Here is a 20,128-nt window from a genome sequence, read left to right as displayed (position 1 = left end):
GAGCTCTGTGTTGAACATAAAGAAAGACATTTGGAAGGTAGCAAGGTTGAGAGGATTCCTCACTGATTACCTTACAGCGACGTGTAGACTCAAGCGATTCTAATAGATAATTATCACTGTAGCAAAACTTAGCAAGCTATGCTCCATCAGTGTCAGAGCTCTCGCCTTGCAGCGACCACTTTAAAGTACAGGGCCATCCCCGCTCTATATCCACTGACGTCATTCATTGTTAGTTTTTTTTTTTTTTTTTTTTTTACGAGGTTTATGGATCAGTTTTCATTTTTAATTTTAATCACACCTCTCTGGTCCATGGTTTCTTTATTACTTTTAATGTTTTTCTGGCTCTAATGTGTGCTTGTAGCTGTTGGCTGCTCATATTGTAATAGAAGCTCCTATTAATAATCCGTTGGCTATTAACTATTAATAAACAATATTCAAGTATACATATAAAGAATCTATGATGATTCTAAAATTACAGTTCCTACAAAATGGGAATGAAAAATAGAGAATACTTCATATTTTATGTACACGATAACTTCAAAATTTAAACATCCTACACAGGCTAGCTGACACCCCTCCTGCAACACACATGCCCACATTACCCTTGTGTTCCTCGACTTCACAGAAAATAAGTTAGGACACAGTTTACAAAATATATATGTCATCGTAAACAGCAAGACTTAAGGTAGAGTGATACACTTTTAAAAACCTTAAAAATTCAACCACACTCGCACATGAATGCATCAAGCTCCACTGACTGCAAGACACTACAGTTCCAAATTCTAACTCCTTCATTTGTCCATATTTGATAGCATGTATAATATGCTAGATATACATAACAATGAAAAATGAAATCTGTTCCTAAACTTAAGCTGGCTGTGTAAACTCTAAACCCTATGTATACATCCTGTAATGGAATTATGCACAACACTCTGCATCCATATGGTTCATAGAAAAGTCATAGCTTTGATGCAGCCTTGAGTCCAGAAAGTCATTGCCTCTGTCCATAATTGAAAATCAAGCACTTCTACTACTCAGCTGATCTTACTGTACATTAGTTATTTAACCTAAACCTGCCTTAACTGCTCATCTGCTAAAATGGCCTAATTATACTGGTATCTGTCTCAACAATGAAGTGGAAATATTTACGTACATCAAATACATACTGTTGATCTTGCATAAGCAAAATACATTGTTACCTCAATATACAAATATGTAGTAGTATATTTACAATGTTATTATGTCTATCTTGTTAACATGTTGCTTCAATAATCTGCCTTTCAAATTTGTTAATATTTCTATATTAGAAATTGCACATAATAATTTTCAAAAACTGACTAAAAGTATTTCTAAATGTATCTATCATTCTTTGCCAATGTGAATATAATGTTTTTGCTCATTTCTTCCTCCATAGGCACCAGCATTATTCTTTTGAACCAAGTAAATTTTTCTGCAATGTTCATAATACTACATAGATTTACTGGACATATTTCATTACTCTCTCCTAGCTAAAGAGTCCTAGTACTTGTATGTATATGTACAGGCACTGGTGCACATGCCAGGCAGGGTAGATGCAAATGCATGAAATGGCACTGTTCTAAAAATATGAAACAAAGCTACATAAATCTTGTGTAATTAAATGAATGAACTACAATGCATGGATGTGTTAAAAAGTTCAAAAGGGATCTTACCAGAACATTTCTTACTTATGGTATACTCAATACATTTCTATGACATGTCACTAATGGGCTAAGGTTGAGTGAACTATATGAATTCAGCAAAATAAACATTAAAGACAAGTACAGGTTCACACATTGTTTGACAATGAAACGCAAGGTGAAGTGTTTTTTACAACAATCTTAATATCTATAATTCTCCTTAGTTATCCAAGAAGATATCTTATATTTACTGCTCTCCTGATTCATAAAACTTCTCAAAATGCTCACAAATCTTGACAGTAAAATATTTTGATATCTCATCTTCTCTTTAACACAGTTTGGGAAAAGAATTAGTGTGTATGAAAAGGTACAGTCACAGACAAAAGTAACAATCCCTTCTCTATAGCTACAGGACTGTGCAGGTTGTGGTTCACGATTCTTAGAATCTGCAGATTGATTAAAAGAATAAGTTCTGTAGACTATGAAGAGTGTGCAATGTCTCTGCAGTGTAAAATAAATATTCCACAAGATGTACAGTACATAACCACACTCCAATCCTGTCACAGTATCCCACTCAATTACAATATGTAGCAACCACAGCTTCAAAGAGTCTACTTGCCTCACCACTCGCTGTCCTCTCAACTCAATGATGGACTTTAAGTACAACTAATCCACAAATTGTCTTCAAGTTGTGAAAATTTCCTGAAAAGTTAAAGGAAAAATGGTTTCTAGGTAACTTGAAGATTTACACATGAAATCTACTGATGTCAGGGACTGTAGGCTACAACTACAAATACAATTCTATCAACAAAATGCCCATGATTCAATAAACAATGAACCTGGACAACTACTGAAAACTCAACTGCATCATCAACAGAAACAATAGATTACAAACAATATTAACCACATGTCTTTTCAGATGTACAGATACCTTGAATATTTACAATGAATACATTCCTCATTGGAGGAATGATTAGCATGTTAGCATGTGTTTGTACATGCCAGGGGATGGTTTTGGAAAGCATCATCCCAAGCCATGCCTATTGTGAGTTGTGTTGGAGATCTAGCCAAATAGGTTAGAAACTTTGGACCCCTGTACCATATGCCAAACTGGTAGACTTGCTACATACCTACAGGGGGATGATGTTAAAAAATAATAAGAATGAATAAATAAAGTTATTAAAAGTACACCTTTCCATTACTAAATAAAATACCCTACTTGAATCTACTGAAAGGTACAATAAGACTGGATGTGATATAATATATAATACAGAGCCTCCTTTGTAAGAAAAATACTTATGGATGAATGCTATTTCCAGGCCTGTTTTAGAGCTTTCTTCTGGGCTAACTTTCTGGTTATCAGTGCAGCCACAGCAAGGGCTAAGACTGCCCCTCCTATGAGGTAATGGTCAAAGTCATCCTTCAACACATCAAACATCTTGCTCGGGAACATTCGCGTGTAGAACAAATCTGAAAAATAAAGATGGAGAACCTCAGATACAAAGAATATAACAATGAATTTCACTTCTTTGATGATTCCAAGGAACTCCATTTCAAGGAACAGTGTGAAGAAAGGACAAACATTAGGCAACTCTAGCCATGGACACTCCAGTCCTTAGAAAGCATTCCTTAGTGCAAATATCAAAATATTCAACATAAAAAGTAAATACATTTCATTAGCTCCATAGGCACACAGCAGCATGGATTCATTCCACTACAAGCAAAGGAGACATCAACAAAAGAATGGTTACAGTGAGAATGAAAAGCACGTGAGTTGTCCAACTGTGAGCATCTTGGTTGGTCACAAAACTCACATATATCCAAAATCAATGGCATTGTCTAAAGTGAAACTGCTAATGTCAAGCAATGACCACTAATTTCCTACATAACATTTTTGTAATATCTAATTTGTTTGAAATAACAATAACCACTAACCTAAGCCATACACAAGAACAACACAAGCAGACTCCAGCCCAGTGGGTGCGGTGTAGATGGCCGAGACACGAGGAAGTGTATGGTTGTAAGTGATCATGTCATGTGGCGAGATTCGGAGTTCTGGTATGTAAGGCATCAGTCCCTCTTCCTGTGGGCCTCCTGTCACTGGCCGCCGTGGATCCAGGAACCACTTGTTCATCTGAAGTATGCAACGTGAAAATATTACCAACTTTGTCTACTGAATGCCACACATCACATGTCTCAGGTCCTCCAGGCACAGTGTGGACATTCAGAACTCCAGGGTCAGCAGTCAAAACAGCTCTGTGGCATTTAGGATATGACATGATTGACTACAAGATTGACTACAAGATACAATTTTCTAAGGTTACGTAGACTTGAACGATATTCTAAATGACGCCCTTCCATTCAGTTCATTCACAGAACCTTCAACATGACACTCAATGGCACACCTGGAGCACGTTCCCAGACTGCAGAGCAAACAGGATGAATTTGGTGGTGATGCCTTTCTCTGTAGTGGTGTGGGTGGCCGCCTGGACACCCACAGGCATGATGTAGGACTGCCGCTCAAGGATTGGGGGAGTTGCCCGCCCTCCAAATGAAGAAAAGGCTGTGGCATTAGCCTGATTCAAGCCCTCAAATAACTCCAAGGATGTCACCTGTAAATGTAAAAATATTCATCTACCTTCCAGCATTTACAATAAAAAAAAATATCAATCAAATAACTAACATTACCAGATAAGGGAATTGCATAAAACAAGGCATTGCCAGTGACTCACTTCGAATCGTCGGTATTTATCATTGAAGAATGTGTAAACAACCCAGTTCTCTGAGTGAACAATATGGAGCGGTCCAGACACCTTCTTGTGCGAGACAGACTCAATCACAGCTCCGGTCACCGTGTCTATCAGGTACAGATTCATTGTGTCTGAAATATGGAATTAAAAAATTATTAAACATTATCACTTGATTCACTGATATATGCTTGAAGTTAAAAGTCACTCCTGGAACACAGGCAGATAAGGCCAGCCAATCCCAGGCCTTGCTACAGGGAGTACAGTAGTCTGTTTTCTTTATTGCTTTCATCCGTCCCATACTTTCCACACACAGAACATTAAGGAGCAAGAATTACAAACAAGGCTCCTCTCTTGAAAAATTTAAAAGGCATAAATTAATTAAGAGACTCACTTTTGTTGATGTGGTCATAGCCCTGTGTGGTGACCACAGCCAGGTTAGGGTTGACATACTTGTACAGCACCGAGCGGTCTGCCAACACCCGTCCTGGGGAGTGCACCTTTTCTGCCACTAATTTCCCATGCACCCCCGTGATGGGTCCTCCCCCGAGGGATACTGTCCAAACTTCACTTAGCATCAACATCTGCAAAATGAGGGCAAGATTAAAGCATTATTAACATACTCTGCCTATATGTTAAGTCTATTAATGGTTTGATTTCAATCTACCCAGGAGAAATATGGTGAGTCAAATCTTATAATGACTGAACAAAGATCAAAGTTCTAAGCTGCATCTGGGAAGGAAAATAAAAAATGATGGTGCTCACCCCCGGCCTGGAGAACCTGAGGGTGTAGCCAGTGAGGGTGCTGCTTCCTGCCAGGGCCAGGTGAACAAAGATGGAGTCTTTGTGTTCCAGGACAACCTTCTCCCCACTGGCTGGGAACATGTGAGGCTGTAGCTCCTTGTCCACCAACATGAGAGGCTGCAAGTCAAGACAAGAAGATACAAAAAGCCTCCACACAAATAAGTCTATATTTTCTTCCTTCCATAAGTATATAGAGACAATTTTTTTGTGTCATCTCCCGCAGACTCTCAGGCTCACCCTTGTGTATCCTGAGATGAGGCCTTACCTTCAGGTACTGGTCATCAGGGTAGTGCATGAGGAAGGCTTGGGAGAGGTGGTACCCAAGAGGCACTACTCCTCCTCTCTCCCCAATGGTGGTGCCAGAAATGGGGTTGAACAACACCAGAAGGCCTTCACCTGTTACCTGTTACAATTAAGATACCAAAGTAAACTGATCTACCTTTTCACTTAAAATTGTTCAAAGAAGGCTATCACCTACAATCTGTTATAAGTAAGAAAATAAGATATACAAATCTGCTTTTTCAATTGAAATATTTACTCAAAGGTAAGAGGCATGTCACTACTAATGCAGGAGTTGGTTGGCCTAGTCTGAAAAGTGAGGCAATTCATGAGTGATGGTAAGCTTCAGTCTACATTCTAACCATGAAACCTTCAACTTTACAGCTGCACATAATGCCCAGCAGCAGCCTCACCTTGTGTCTCCCAACTACAGCACACTGAGGCTGGAGGGGAAAGTGAGCCGAGGTGCGCTGTGAGTAGAGCAACAACTTGTTCCCTTGCAGAGGCGCCAGCAGGGGGGCATATATGCTCCACACCACATCTCCATTCCAACTGTCAATGCCTAGAATCTGAGAAGAAAAATCCTTACTACTACAGGATATCTGTCAAATATCAACTTTAAATCTTTTCAAACTGCATACTCAAATGGCAAAATATTCACAAAGGATAGGTGGTAACATTGTTTATGAAAATAATCATAACAGAAAGAAAGACAAACTGAGTAAGAAGTGATCAAATACAATGTATTAAATCTCATAACAGAAATGTTTCTAATCCTAATCCATTCTTAATAGAATTCATTACTGTTCTAAAACTTTGAACTAAGAAATAATTGATGGCCATTCATTCTGATTATCACTTACAATCCAAGGGATAAAAATTACCTCCAAATCAAGAAGTGACAATATTATAGAGCATCTACCTTTCCACTGCTGGAGGCCACAACAAGCAACTTGCGGAGATTTAGTTCATCTCTCTTAAGAGTGTTGAGGGACTCCTGGAACGAGTCTGCACTGCCCACCACTGACTTGAACCAGTGGCTGATCTGAGAGCACTGTGTCTGCACCCGATGCACCAAACTCCCAATCAAGCCTGTGGCAACAATACGGCATCTATCACTGACACATCTGCTGTCAGGAAATGTTAAATGAGAGAGAGAGAGAGAGAGAGAGAGAGAGAGAGAGAGAGAGAGAGAGAGAGAGAGAGAGAGAGAGAGAGAGAGAGAGAGAGAGAGAGAGAGAGAGAGAGAGAGAGAGAGAGAGAGAGAGAGAGAGAGAGAGAGAGAGAGAGAGAGAGAGAGAGAGAGAGAGAGAGAGAGAGAGAGAGAGAGAGAACCATCACTGTCAGTAACCAATTGTGCACCACAAATTTGAAGGAGCTCCAAGGCTCAGCAGTGGACACACTTATGACAATCACAATCCACAAGTGTCTTAGCTATGACACATTTTCAATCTTGATGAAGGACACAGGACCTACAGATTAGGCAATGCAAGCAGTACAACCTCACCTCACATTTCAATCCACAATGCACCTTATATATATATATATATATATATATATATATATATATATATATATATATATATATATATATATATATATATATATATATATATATATATATATATATATATATATATATATATATATATATATATATATATATATATATATATATATATATATATATATATATATATATATATATATATATATATATATATATATATATATATATATATATATATATACACACACACACACAAATGCCAATTTATAAGCATAGGAACAGGATAAATATCAAATAGCTTCCTTATCACCATTACATCAGTCAAACTACTTCATTAAGGTTCTGTGTCCATTTCAACTGCATCCAGCATCCATGCAGGAAAGTTACCCATCTTCTATTTGTCACACAAGCAGACTTGATAAAATCTCCACATCAATGTTTGTTAACAAACCAACAAAGTTACATACCTCTCTCTATTGCTGTTTATGCTATCTGCTTCCTACAGTTACCTGCCTCAAACAATACTTGTGTTTACTCTACAAGGTTCAACACTTATCAGAGCATACAACTTGCCTACTTCACCTACCAATCCCCATTAAAGCAATATGAACAAGAAACATTTTCCTTTCCAAGTATTTCAACTTACGCAGGCATAATCAACAATACAGGCCAATGCTGCATGTAAATCTAACAAAATTTTGAACTTACTTGTTTCTTCATAGAATGTGGAAGCTGATGCTAAACAAATCAGCCAAAGGTGAATAATGCTGTAGTAAGAAAATCTAGAGTATCAAAATATTCAAATTTCATGTCTACCTATCAACTCAAATCAATGAGCATTTCACATTTTATAAATATTCCATGAATTACAATAAATTATCAAAATTTGAAGCAACTAATCTAAGACTATCTAATATCCGATAGATAATGATATTGATCACATTTTCAATGAAAATAACAATCAATACTTTACCTATAAAATAATCACATCAAGAATTGCTAACATTAATTCCCAACCCTGCAGCATCCCACCCTTCTCTAAGCTCTCCTGCAGAAGTGCCCAACACACAATGCTTAATGCAATATCTACCTTTCCTTTAGTTTAAAATCTAATCTTACAGATCATTAAACTTGATTCTTACAATTAAATAAAATATTCACATGCACTAATGAGTGAGTATATATATATATATATATATATATATATATATATATATATATATATATATATATATATATATATATATATATATATATATATATATATATATATATATATATATATATATATATATATATAGGCAACCCCTGCTTTACGAAGGTTCACACAAAAAAATTTCGCTACAATGAAGGTTTCCTTTTACTACAATCTGCTCGTTTAATGAACACCAAACTCGCTTTAAAGAAATTTTATCCGAGTAATTTTTTCCAAGTTTGAGAGCCCCGCCTTATCATGCAAGTCGACAGGCTTTTGAATACACCAGCGCCTCTCGTGGACAAAACACACACCACTCACTCCCCTAGTTAAAAAAAATAACAGCGTCAGCAGCAGCTCGTCTTCCCTCGCTCTACATGCCACCAAAATGCCCTGCAATGTCGCCTAGCGTTGCTAAGAAGACCAAGAAGTCTCTTACTCTCAAAGTGAAGCTGGATATTATTCATAGACATGAGAGAGGCGAGAAAACTAATAGCCACCATGGCTTGACTCCATCTACTGTCTACCATTTTCAAGTCAGCAGACTCTATTAAGAAGGCTGGTGAGATCATATCTTCCTTGCAAGCTAAAAGAACCACCTGAACTCGTGACTCTGCAATGGATAAAATGAAAAGCATTGTGGAAATGTGGTACATAAGTTTTGTATGCGGTACAATGATGCGCCCTTTGTTTACATTCTACAGGTTGCCAGCTAGCACATTTCTCGCTCCACTCTCCCTCCCTTCATAAATTGAAGATCATCAACATTATAAAGTTACTTACATACATACATTAGTGTACATTATAATGACTTAGTCTTAAATTAAACTGCTTAAATGTTTAACTTCATAATTTTAACTTTCATTAAACCTTTTACTGTACTATGATGCACTCTCGCTTTATTTACTCTCAATGGAAGCTCAAGTCAGGGGTTAATCATGTTATAATTGGTTCGCTTAACGAAAATTCGCTTAACGAAGGTTTTTTAGGAACGTAACCCTTAAGCAGGTTGCCTGTATATATATATATATATATATATATATATATATATATATATATATATATATATATATATATATATATATATATATATATATATATATATATATATAAAATGTATACACAGCCACAAGTAAACACAGACAAACATAGGCACATGGTCACACACATTCATGCTCACATGCACATGCATAGACACACAGACACACATACACACACACACACACACACACACACAGTTGCAGTACCTGTGAGGGGCGGCAGTTTGTCGTGGTAGTTAATATTGGCACCATCCACCGGCAGATCCACCGCCTCAGCAGCAATGACAGACGCCAGAGCCTCCTCCCTGGACCACACCACACCTGAACCAACACAACTCTCTGTACTGAATTCACCCTAATGAGATAACATGTCAAACTAGTATTTTTGGCAAGTGACATGCCAAAAGGGATGGAATCATAAAACAGGAGACATCATAAAGCACTTGTTCAGTGACTCACCACATCAACAGATAAATAAACAATAAATGTGAAGAATTAACAGTAAGTTCTATACTATACTGTCAGTCTGGTTAGGTAATTAAATCAGGAAGTTGTGCCCTTCAGAAACCTGCACCTTCATGGCAGTACCTGCACTGCTGATGAGATGCAAGGCGTGGTCTGAGCAGGTGACAAACGCCCGGAGAGCCATTCCTCCATCACGACGTTCAAAGCGGTGCACATCAAGGGAAAGCACAGAGCCAGACTGTAGAGGCAGCTCCACCACCACACCCTGCTCCCCCAAGTCCTCACCAGACTCCATCTCCACAGCACCAATGGTCACCAGCTACAAGCATGGTGAGAAGATAGGAGGAGATTAACAAAAGCATTACCAATACAATACTAAAATATATCAAAAACAGGAACTACAATGCAATATTTTGTTTCTCGACATATTGAATAACTATAAATGATATCGACAAATATGAGAGAGAGAGAGAGAGAGAGAGAGAGAGAGAGAGAGAGAGAGAGAGAGAGAGAGAGAGAGAGAGAGAGAGAGAGAGAGAGAGAGAGAGAGAGAGAGAGAGAGAGAATAACAATAGTAATTAATAGCAATTGTTGCTCACCCTTCCAGTCTGCATGACAGTATAGAGCACACTATCAGCAATAGCTGAGGCTCTGCTCCCACTTAGATCTCTCACCAGATGCAGCTCACTCTCATGCAAGTGAATGAGCTTCCTTGACTCTGCAACCTGTGTATAGATGGAGAGATATATAGAAAATATACCAATAACATTAACATTCTTGGCTCTTTTGACCACATCAGTATTCACCACTAATAAAACAATAAAATTGTCTTGCTGTAACTGTACTATTGTGACATTAATATTGAGAAAATTAATTGCTCTATAAAATGTTCAATTTTCAAACAAAACGACACAAAGACCTGTACCTGAATAACCATGTGACTAGGAGAGCCTGATACCCTCTGAAGATGCACCTCTGGAGCATTTTCACTCTGCTGCAGACCAATGGAGGTCAGAGGCTGAGATTTGAAGGTTGGGGAATTGGCAGTCAGTGGCAGCACAAACAGCAAGCCAACAGACACATCCACACACACCAAGGTCTTGTCACCACAGGCACATCTTGTGAAAACAATGGCAGAGGAAGAGATGGTGAGCAAAAATAATATGTATACTAAAGGGATTTATTTCATTATATACTATCCATCACCAAAATCAATCTTATTCCAAATGTTACCAGCATGAGCCTTGTATTCACAATCTTTAACAGACCTGACACTACAGAAACAACTATGCCAAGTGGACAGGAATATATTAGGATCATATTCATCTATGGCACTGTTATGAAACAGAATTAGTACAGATACCACCAAGTCATTAGTGCATAATGTTTGTTAAATAGAGTGATTACAGAAATCCAGTACCAAAAGAGTAATTACTTTGAAATAGCATTGTGTACAGCAATGCTATTTAAAACAGGCATTTGTCAACTAGGGCACCACAAAACCTACTATCACCATCAGCCAAGCACTTCATTAGGCCAAGTGAGAGGGAACATAAGGTAGTTACAACTGTTACACATGTCCTCTATTTCTTTTTTGTGCTTATATACAGTGTAACATTCAAAGTTAGATGCAGATCACCTAATATTCTGATGGCTCCTTTGTTAAATAACATACGATTCACCTGGTGTCTGTTGTTAGCCAGGGCACAGCAAATGTCTCCTGGTCCAGCGTGGCCCCTGACGAGCGGTCCAATGTGGTGAGTGCCACTGATCCCACCATCACCTCCACTAGAACCAGCTCACTGTCACCAAGACTCACACCACGCTGCAGGACTCTGAGTAGACACAGACCTGGGTTAGTTCATCATTGTACTCTCAACATTCCCTGTCATTTTCAAACCTTATCATATAAAAAATTTATTCGTAATTTTCTTTCAAATTTAAGCAAAAAAAAAATTTTGCTAAATGCATACATATATGTTATAAAAAGAATAGCACTACTGCAGAATACGTATCAGGAAAACTATGAGCAGTGTAAGCTACATTCATCTATATTTCCAAGTGAATCAGAACAATTAAATTCAATTTCCAACACTTCTGATGAATGTATAACCTCTGGACAATGAACAACACTTTCCTGGCCTTTTTGGGGAAACAAAGATACAAGATCATCTGGTACTCAAGTTGAATAAAAGTCATTGGGGAGTGGCAGGAAAATGAGTAACCAAACAACTGCTCCATGAAGAAGGGAGGGAGCAACAGGTCAGGCTTGTAGATAAGCTTTGCCTATGACAACCATAGTTACTATCAGATTGCAGTCTTATAACAGAACAACAATGGAGTGTGGCCTCCCCTAACTATATAGCTGAAGATGGCTTTCAGCGAGCAGACCAGCTCACCACATGCTCACCCTGCTGCTGGTGTGTGGTCCAGCTGGATCTCTTCAACAAGGGCTGCGGAAATGACATCCCAACTGCGAAGCAAATTACCAGCAATGGTGGTGACCTGAGGCCCTTCACTCACCAAGAGGTCAACCTTACCAGTGTCTGAGGATTCCAGAATGTGCCTCCACACTATCTCTCCTGAAAACATTCAATAACACTTAAATTTTGTAGTTCTTGAAAATTTTTGGCAAATAAAAAAATCATCTTTTAAGTCTCACTAAAATAAATAACTTTTTATTTTTCTTATTCTATAAGACCTGATAGTTTACAATTTATCATACCAGCCACTGGCAAGTTATACATGTACTACGTGATCTTATGTTGTATTGTATCTCTCTGAGGAAGACGTTCAAGAAATTTGTCTACCACCTTTGCAATCTACTCTATAGCATGTCCTCTGAAGCATCTTTCAAAATACTGTAAAGTAAAATAGCACATTGATGACACTGTTGCCTTACCATTTTTTGTGGAGAGAGCAGCCAAGACATTTTGGGCCGTGGCCACAATGATTCTCCGGGCTGGCACACTGGACTCGTCAAACACAGCATGAGTAACCACACCCACATACTGCTGCACCCTGCGGAGGAAACCACACAACTCAAGCCTGGTCCAGGAGCCACTTCACCTCTGGACATCACACCATTGAATATTTGCAGTTATTATAGAATTTAGACTTGGGCAGGCTGTGACTGGCTCCTGTGTTGTTAGACACATGGGGAGACATTGAGTAAGGTCACAGCTTGGTCATTGGAAGGTTCATAATAACCTCAAATCCAGTACAAACCATTCTAGTGGTTCAAACCTCACTGGGAGTAATTATCACATCAGCAGATGTCTACTGTGTAGTGAGACGCCAACTTTCCACACCATGCGGCCGCCCACACATTCCAATTGCCGTGCCTATCTGACCAGATGCTGCGTTGGCGCCTCTGGGATCTGACATGTGGCCTGGGGAAGCCTCGCCTCCCTGTGTCCCCCGCTGTAAGCCATTATGCCTCGCTGGCACCTGCTTCCTGGGTCACCTCCACAGTCGGATGTCTGACTTGCCTTGGTGTGGACATGCATGACTCTTGGCAGACCATCATTATCTTTGTTTATTTATACTTATACTTATTTATTTATACTTATATTAATATAATGTAGCCATTGTTCCACAGCATTTCCCTCCCACCTTTTACCACAAATTGTACTTCTCAAGCAACAATCACTGGTACAACTGATTCCTCCTCCTTACCTAAACCACTAACTTTGAGACTGATTTTTCATTTCTGAATAATCATAACCTATACAATGCAGGGATCTACAATTTAATTAATGGTATTTATCTGAACCTAATTTAACCCTCAGATGAAAATTGCTAATGTTATTTCAATATTATCTCAATATGCTATCAATGATGCTCCTTTAAAATTTCTTATTGAATTTGTTTAGAATCTTGTATTATTACTGGTGGCGCATCAGTAGTGTAGCGTCCTGTGCCTGCTCCCCAGCGCCAGGAAGTCCACTGGCTAAGGGAACAGGACAGAGATGAGGCACCACGCTGCTCCCGTACGCTATACATCGGCGCTATACACACAATACATGTACAAAGTTGGAAATACCACTTTTCTCACCACTCGTGTCAAGAGAGCCAAGTGTCATCCACCAGTCACCCGTAATGGTAACGCTGTATTCCCAAGGGACAGAGATTAGCCCATCACACTGCCTGCCACACTGATACACCAGCAGCCTTCGCACAATACAGGGAAGGGAACATGTGAAGTCGTATCAATAGGTCAGCATTAGCACAAGAAGCCAAGCCAGGTCAGCGCAGTGCCTCATGACAGCATCGGCGCCTCTCTCCGAGTACCACCTGCTTTAGACTATCCCCACTAGGTATCGCGACACACTTACCAATCAAACTTCCCTATCTGATCTTCATATAGTGCAAAAGTTAGTCCCAATGCGGCGAAACACACCAGAAGGCCCAGCGCCGTGGCCCGCGCAGCCATGATGTGTCAACAGACCGCCGCCTTGGGGACTGGGGGAATCCACCGGGGGTAGGGACGGTACTGGTGATGGACCTTCCTGTCGCCACAACGGGACGCCTCACCATTTTGAGAATCCAATGAAAAATTTAACAACAGATAGGTAAGATGGAATGAGAAAGCAGAAGCAATATGATAGCTAGGAAGAAGCAATGCAAGAAACAACAAAAGCAAGGAGTGGAGGCTGCATCATTCTGACGCTTTCATGAAGCGCTTTGCTCTCTCCTTCCTACTATTTTTCAAAAGCTACACAAATATTTAGTCAGGTTCTCAAGAGTTTTTTTCATAATAATAATGAAGCGATGTTTTCAATCTGTCACTAGAATAATGGTTAATTAATATATAAAACATCAGAGGAGTGGTTTTGAGTGAATTACAGGCACCAAGGGGACACACTCTGCGTCACTATATCATGGAATGTCCTATCATTGTTGAATTTAGGCTGCAAAGTCAACATGACTTCTATAGCCTCATTGACCATCTAGACTCAACCATTCTCAGGGGTATACTCAAGGAATATCCTCAGTTCGCTCAGACTGTAGGATGTTCATGCAATATAAGGTGTGCAATATCTGCATTTATTTATTTAAGTACTTGTATTTTTGTTATGTATACTGTCTTTTTATATTTTTGATACTTTAACCTTGTCTTTGCCCAGGGGGTAGGTGGTAAGATCCATCCTCCTCCTTTGTTGTATTGTATTTAATTATCAATACAACAATAAATGTATCAATCAATCAATCAGGTACTTTCCGACAACAACCTAAACGTAATGAAAAAAATTAACATACTACTACTGAAAATGTAAAAATCAATCATCTGTCGTCATCATTCTACAGTAAATACCTGTCCGACCTCGTCTTGATCGTTGTTGCGGGTGAACGCAAGAGTGAACAAACCATTTTTCATTGTAACTGCTCTTCTGATCTTGCTAACTGCATGCATGCCTCCCCTCCTCCCCCCATCCTAACTGAACGAGGTTTTCTTCTTCCTCTTACCCTCTTACCCTTATTCTGTCCACCTCTCTAATGAAATAGTTAATCAGTGCTCTTAATCATTCATACCTTTCTCTGGTAAACTCTGGAACTTGCTACCTGCTTCTCTACTTCCGACCTCCTATGACTTGACTTCATTTAAGAGGGAAGTTTGAAGACATTTTCCCATGTGTTTTGGAAAGCCAGTTTTTCCCTCTTACACAGTGAGGGGGCCAGTTCAGGGCCTGAAATCCTACTAAAAGCACCAAACACAAAAAATCACTCCTATACACACCCCGCGACAACCCATACACACCCAAGCAAATTCAAAAGCTCAATAACATCACAAAACACACTAAAAACACCATGCAATAACTCAACATGCCTCCAAACGCACAAAACTCACCAGAAACAACCATTACATACTCCAATAATCCCCACACACATCCAAAAAATCCTACAACACATCCACACCACTTAAAACACTCAAAACTAGCCCAAAACATATTCAAAACAGCATGCAACATCTCTAAATACTCCTAAAACACACTCAAAACATTCAAATACTCAAACACACCTCCACATCACCCTCAAGGTACGTAAAGTATACCTAAAAGATCTAAAACACACTGAAAACACACCAAATGCACCCAAAACATACCTATAAGATCACAAGCATCCTGCAACACCACTGAGCATACTTAAAACATCCCAAATATATTCCAAAACCAACAAAGTGCATTATAAAGAACGTTAAGATTAAAAGGGACACTTTCCTGAATATTACAGCTTGGTCGCCTCTCCTATTCCGCCTCTAGTTATTTCTTCTTTCTTCTTCGTCCTCCTCCTTTGTTTCTCTTTCTTCTTCCTTCTATTGCTTCTATCTACACGTCTGAGCCTAGAAACACGTCAAAACACTATTTATTAGACAAAATATGAGGAACTGGAGGGTGACTTAAGTATTGTGGCTTAGATGCTCCTCCTCTTCCTCCTCCCTTTCTCTTTATCCTCCTTTATTTCTCCTTTCTTCTTCCTTCTACTACTAAAATCTATACACCTGAGCCTAGAAACACACGAAAACACGTAGAAATCACTAGTTATTAGGCAAAATATTGACGAACTGGGGGGTTGGAAGAGAGGCGCCAGGCCGGGGCTATGATGAGTCACCACCTGGATTGGGGTCATCAGAGAGAATGGGAACAGCGGTGACTCGTCTAAATTACGTAAATAACTTCAAAATTGACTTATAGAAAAAACAAAGCCACGGCCGAATGCTTGATATTTTATGATGTCATAAATACTTAAATGAACATTTCAAACATCAAACCATCTCCAACCTAATTCGTTTATAAAAAAAAAAAAAAAAAAAATAGGTACGTTAAAAGTAAAAAAAAAAAAAAAAAATTTCACTTATAACTCAGCTAAAACGTCCTATAAAGTCAATTCATTTTCCCTTGGCGACTATCTTAACACATTTCACGGAGTCTGACCTATCTTTTAAGGCATTCTACAGCGATTTAGACCGAGAATAAAAAACGAGAGCAAATAAAATAAAGAAAAATAAGAGTTTTGTATAACAGCACCAAACACCATTTCAAAGTCCACACATTTCACCCAAAAGATTGATTTCACACTTAAAAGAGCATAGGCGATTCTTTGATATCATAAAGATCCAGTTATACCTTGAAATAAAAACCTTCAAATGGGAAATGGATATTTTTTACCGTTAAAAAGACTAACATACGCCATAAAACACCACTAAACGCTACATATTTACTAAACAAAGCCGCGGAACACACTTCAAACACAACGAAACATTTATAGAAACCATAAAAACAAACCATGGAAGCGTAATATTATCGTTAGGAATTATATGAAAAAAATATTTGACCCCACAGGCTGCCAGTTGTAAGGGGGGATGGCTGGGGGACCTAGGAGGGTGGCAACATCCGGGAACACCGGTGGCGCGAACCCGATTTGTTGCCTTTATCATCTCACCACACCAAAATTAAGCTATATAGCGAATTTTTTGACCACGGGATATGAAATGCTAGACTACTGGCTGCATTCTGACACATGTTTGGCTTACGGTAAGTGAGGGAAGCAAATATCAGCGCTTAATACTGACGCCTCAATTGCTTCAATAACAGTCGTTATACCTATCACCTTTGTAATATTTGCCCACTGTTTTCACTCTCATATGTAAAAGTAAGTGAATGGCCTTATAGATACCTTAAACAGACGAAGATTAGGCAGTGTGGAGGGTTGCGTTTGGTGCTTGGTGCTGCTGAAAAGAGTCAGTAATATAGCAACACTTCAATTGTGTGTGTGTGTGTGTGTGTGTGTGTAAGCATGTTGTTGATATGTTTGGGGGGGTTTATGAGTGTTTTCGGTATATATGGGTATCTTTTGAGTATCTATGGCTGTGTGTGTGTGTGTGTGTGTGTGTGTGTGTGTGTGTGTGTGTGTGGTAGGTTTGTGTGTGGGAGGGTCCGTATAGTCCACCACCACTATTACCACCAGCACCAGTAAACCACTACTGCCGCTTCAAACCGTAGTACTGTAGAACTTCAGAAGGTATGTCTGTGAAGGGCAGTACGTGTGTATAGTATAAATATCTATGATAACTATCTATTACTAAATTTAATCTTTATGAGATACTATACTTGTACAAATACTACATATCGATTTATTGGTTATTGTGACATCTTTCTTTTCGTTATCGTGTCCAGTTATGGTTATTTGTAAAAGCAGTAAATATTAAATGGTATCTAGTTGTACGTACGACGAATGTTTGCAGCTCCCGCGGGACAAGAAACGAGGTGCTTAAAAGGCAGGCTATATAATTTTTCATTCTCTATTTCTTTCCCCTGATAAGCGGGTATTTCTGACAATAAACAAGGGTGAAATTATAATAAGTAGAGGAATATATACATTTTTCTATCTACATACACATCTATCTTCTTATTTATAAATGAATTTATTTACTTATCTATCTGGCTACCTATCCATCTGTTTACTTATCTAACTGTCCACTTACCTATCTATCAACCTCTCAAATTACCCGCTTATCTGTCTATCTTCAGTGGGTTCTCTACACACTTGTTAGGTCGCTGCATGTGCATACTCGCGCCCGGGCACGTGCACCACACACCTCCTTCAGTACCTACACTTCTTATCGCCCTCCAACCTTGTTGTGCCGTTCCCACGGTGCTTTTTCGTGCCCATGGCCGGCGCCGTCAGTCAGTCAGCCAACCAGTTAGCCAGATAGTCAGTAAGAAAATCAATCAGCCAGATAGTCAGTCAGTCAACCAGATAGTGAGTCAGCCAGTCAGTTGGTAGGTTAGTCAGATAGTCAGTCAGTCAGTTAATCTATCAACAAGACAATCAATCTATCAGTCAATCAGCTGTCATTGGCAGGTTTTGGTGTGATGAAGGCAGAATGGTGATGGTCGCGGCGGTCTCCACCTCTCACTAGTGTCACTTGACCGTCCGCGTGGGCGGCAAGAAATTATTACGAGAAATATTATAAAAATTACAACCTATTATAACAAGACATTGTCCAAGCTCCCCTAACTGGACAAGTATTGTGTGGGAGGGAGGATCACTTACCAATATTAGCGTTGTTGGCCGTCATTAGCAGCGACTCTTGGCCCTCCCAGCCAGGCACAAAGCTTGCACCAATACACACGTGCAGCCGCGGTCCGTGTCACCGTCCTGATCAGCGTGTCCATGTTATCCACGTGATGTTATCAGGCACCAGCCGCACACATTTATTCTCAAAGTTACTTCTTGTTTCAAAATAATCTTGCCGTCTGGCGCCAGGGGCCCACGGCCCCATTTTTCCCTCTCACCTCAGATGTGCTGGGCGAGGCGACAACCCACAATGCACTCATTCTAATTATTATGCTATACACTGAACAAAATATAACAAGGCATAAACATATCAAATAGAATAAGTCATTATCATTGTTTCTAGTTGTATATCAAAAAGTTTTGTAGAAGGAAGACAGAAAAGAGGTGCAGTGAGGTAATAGCCTATTAAGAGAAGTGCTCGTTAAACAGTAGAGAGAGAGAGAGAGAGAGAGAGAGAGAGAGAGAGAGAGAGAGAGAGAGAGAGAGATGCGGGGGGGATGAGGAGGAGAAAGGAATAATGGAAGAGAAGAAGGAGACAACTGGAAGAAATCAGAAAAGGAATACTAATTTAGTCATGCTAACACTGAATGGTAGGTACACATACCTAGACGTATGTATGTAGCTACTACACTTCCATCATCACATTTGCGACTTTATATTATCACTTATTACTATTATTTATTAAAAAAAGTAATATATTTTCTTCATTGCATAAAGTACGTTGGATTAATTATAATACTTCCGGCTCGTTTCTCACTGTCGCCAGCACCAAGGTAGTGATTCTCTATCTTGGTCAACACTATAACTCTATAGCTGCTAGTGAAAGCCGTACGTACGCACACGCACGGCCAACTCACTCTCCCTTCTAGGCTCACCTCTTTCTCACACCCACCAACGCCGATAAAGCATTCAAAACAACCAAATTAATTAAAAACAAATGATCCTCCCTCAAACAAAAACACCTTTTCCCAGCTCTCTCTCTCTCTCTCTCTCTCTCTCTCTCTCTATATATATATATATATATATATATATATATATATATATATATATATAAATAAATAAATAAATAAATAAATAAATAAATAAATAAATAAATAAATAAATAAATAAATAAATATATATATATATATATATATATATATATATATATATATATATATATATATATATATATATATATATATATTCCATATGAATATGTACATACATCAATGGTATTAGTGTATGCAGTATTGATTACACACACACACACAAAAAAAAAAAAAATAAAAAAAAAAAATAAATAAAAATAAAATAAAATAATAATAATAATAATAATGAGTCCTAAATGGGTTAATGGTGCCTGCTGA

The 20,128-nt window shown here is 38.7% G+C and overlaps 1 protein-coding gene across 1 annotated transcript; it reads right to left on the bottom strand.

Moving 5' to 3' along the window:
* Positions 1-507: 507 nt before the first annotated feature.
* On the bottom strand, positions 508-14,183 carry LOC123506954 (ER membrane protein complex subunit 1-like). The gene is made up of 17 exons (XM_045259403.1): positions 14,036-14,183; positions 12,601-12,719; positions 12,109-12,280; positions 11,381-11,533; positions 10,624-10,816; positions 10,298-10,423; positions 9,822-10,017; positions 9,441-9,554; positions 6,411-6,580; positions 5,902-6,057; positions 5,475-5,612; positions 5,171-5,326; positions 4,800-4,989; positions 4,391-4,539; positions 4,064-4,270; positions 3,594-3,792; positions 508-3,128 (listed from the first exon to the last, which is right to left on the bottom strand). The coding sequence occupies exons 1-17, from the start codon at positions 14,131-14,133 to the stop codon at positions 2,968-2,970; spliced, it is 2,697 nt and encodes an 898-aa protein (XP_045115338.1). The 5' UTR covers positions 14,134-14,183; the 3' UTR covers positions 508-2,967.
* Between the last annotated feature and the right edge of the window lie 5,945 nt (positions 14,184-20,128).

The sequence above is a fragment of the Portunus trituberculatus genome, chromosome 21, assembly GCF_017591435.1.
Source record: "Portunus trituberculatus isolate SZX2019 chromosome 21, ASM1759143v1, whole genome shotgun sequence".
Lineage (NCBI taxonomy): Eukaryota > Metazoa > Arthropoda > Malacostraca > Decapoda > Portunidae > Portunus > Portunus trituberculatus.
This window is presented reverse-complemented; position numbering and strand designations above follow the sequence as displayed.

What these genes read in the sequence shown, in the direction of transcription:
- LOC123506954 (XM_045259403.1), bottom strand. Translation starts at nt 14,133, where the DNA reads ATGGCTGCGCGGGCCACGGCGCTGGGCCTTCTGGTGTGTTTCGCCGCA. An exon ending in AGTCTGGGAACGTGCTCCAG is followed by an intron (nt 3,793 to 4,063) that starts GTGTGCCATTGA and finishes TGCATACTTCAG; the next exon opens with ATGAACAAGTGGTTCCTGGA. An exon ending in TGTTCTTGTGTATGGCTTAG is followed by an intron (nt 3,129 to 3,593) that starts GTTAGTGGTTAT and finishes TTTATTTTTCAG; the next exon opens with ATTTGTTCTACACGCGAATG.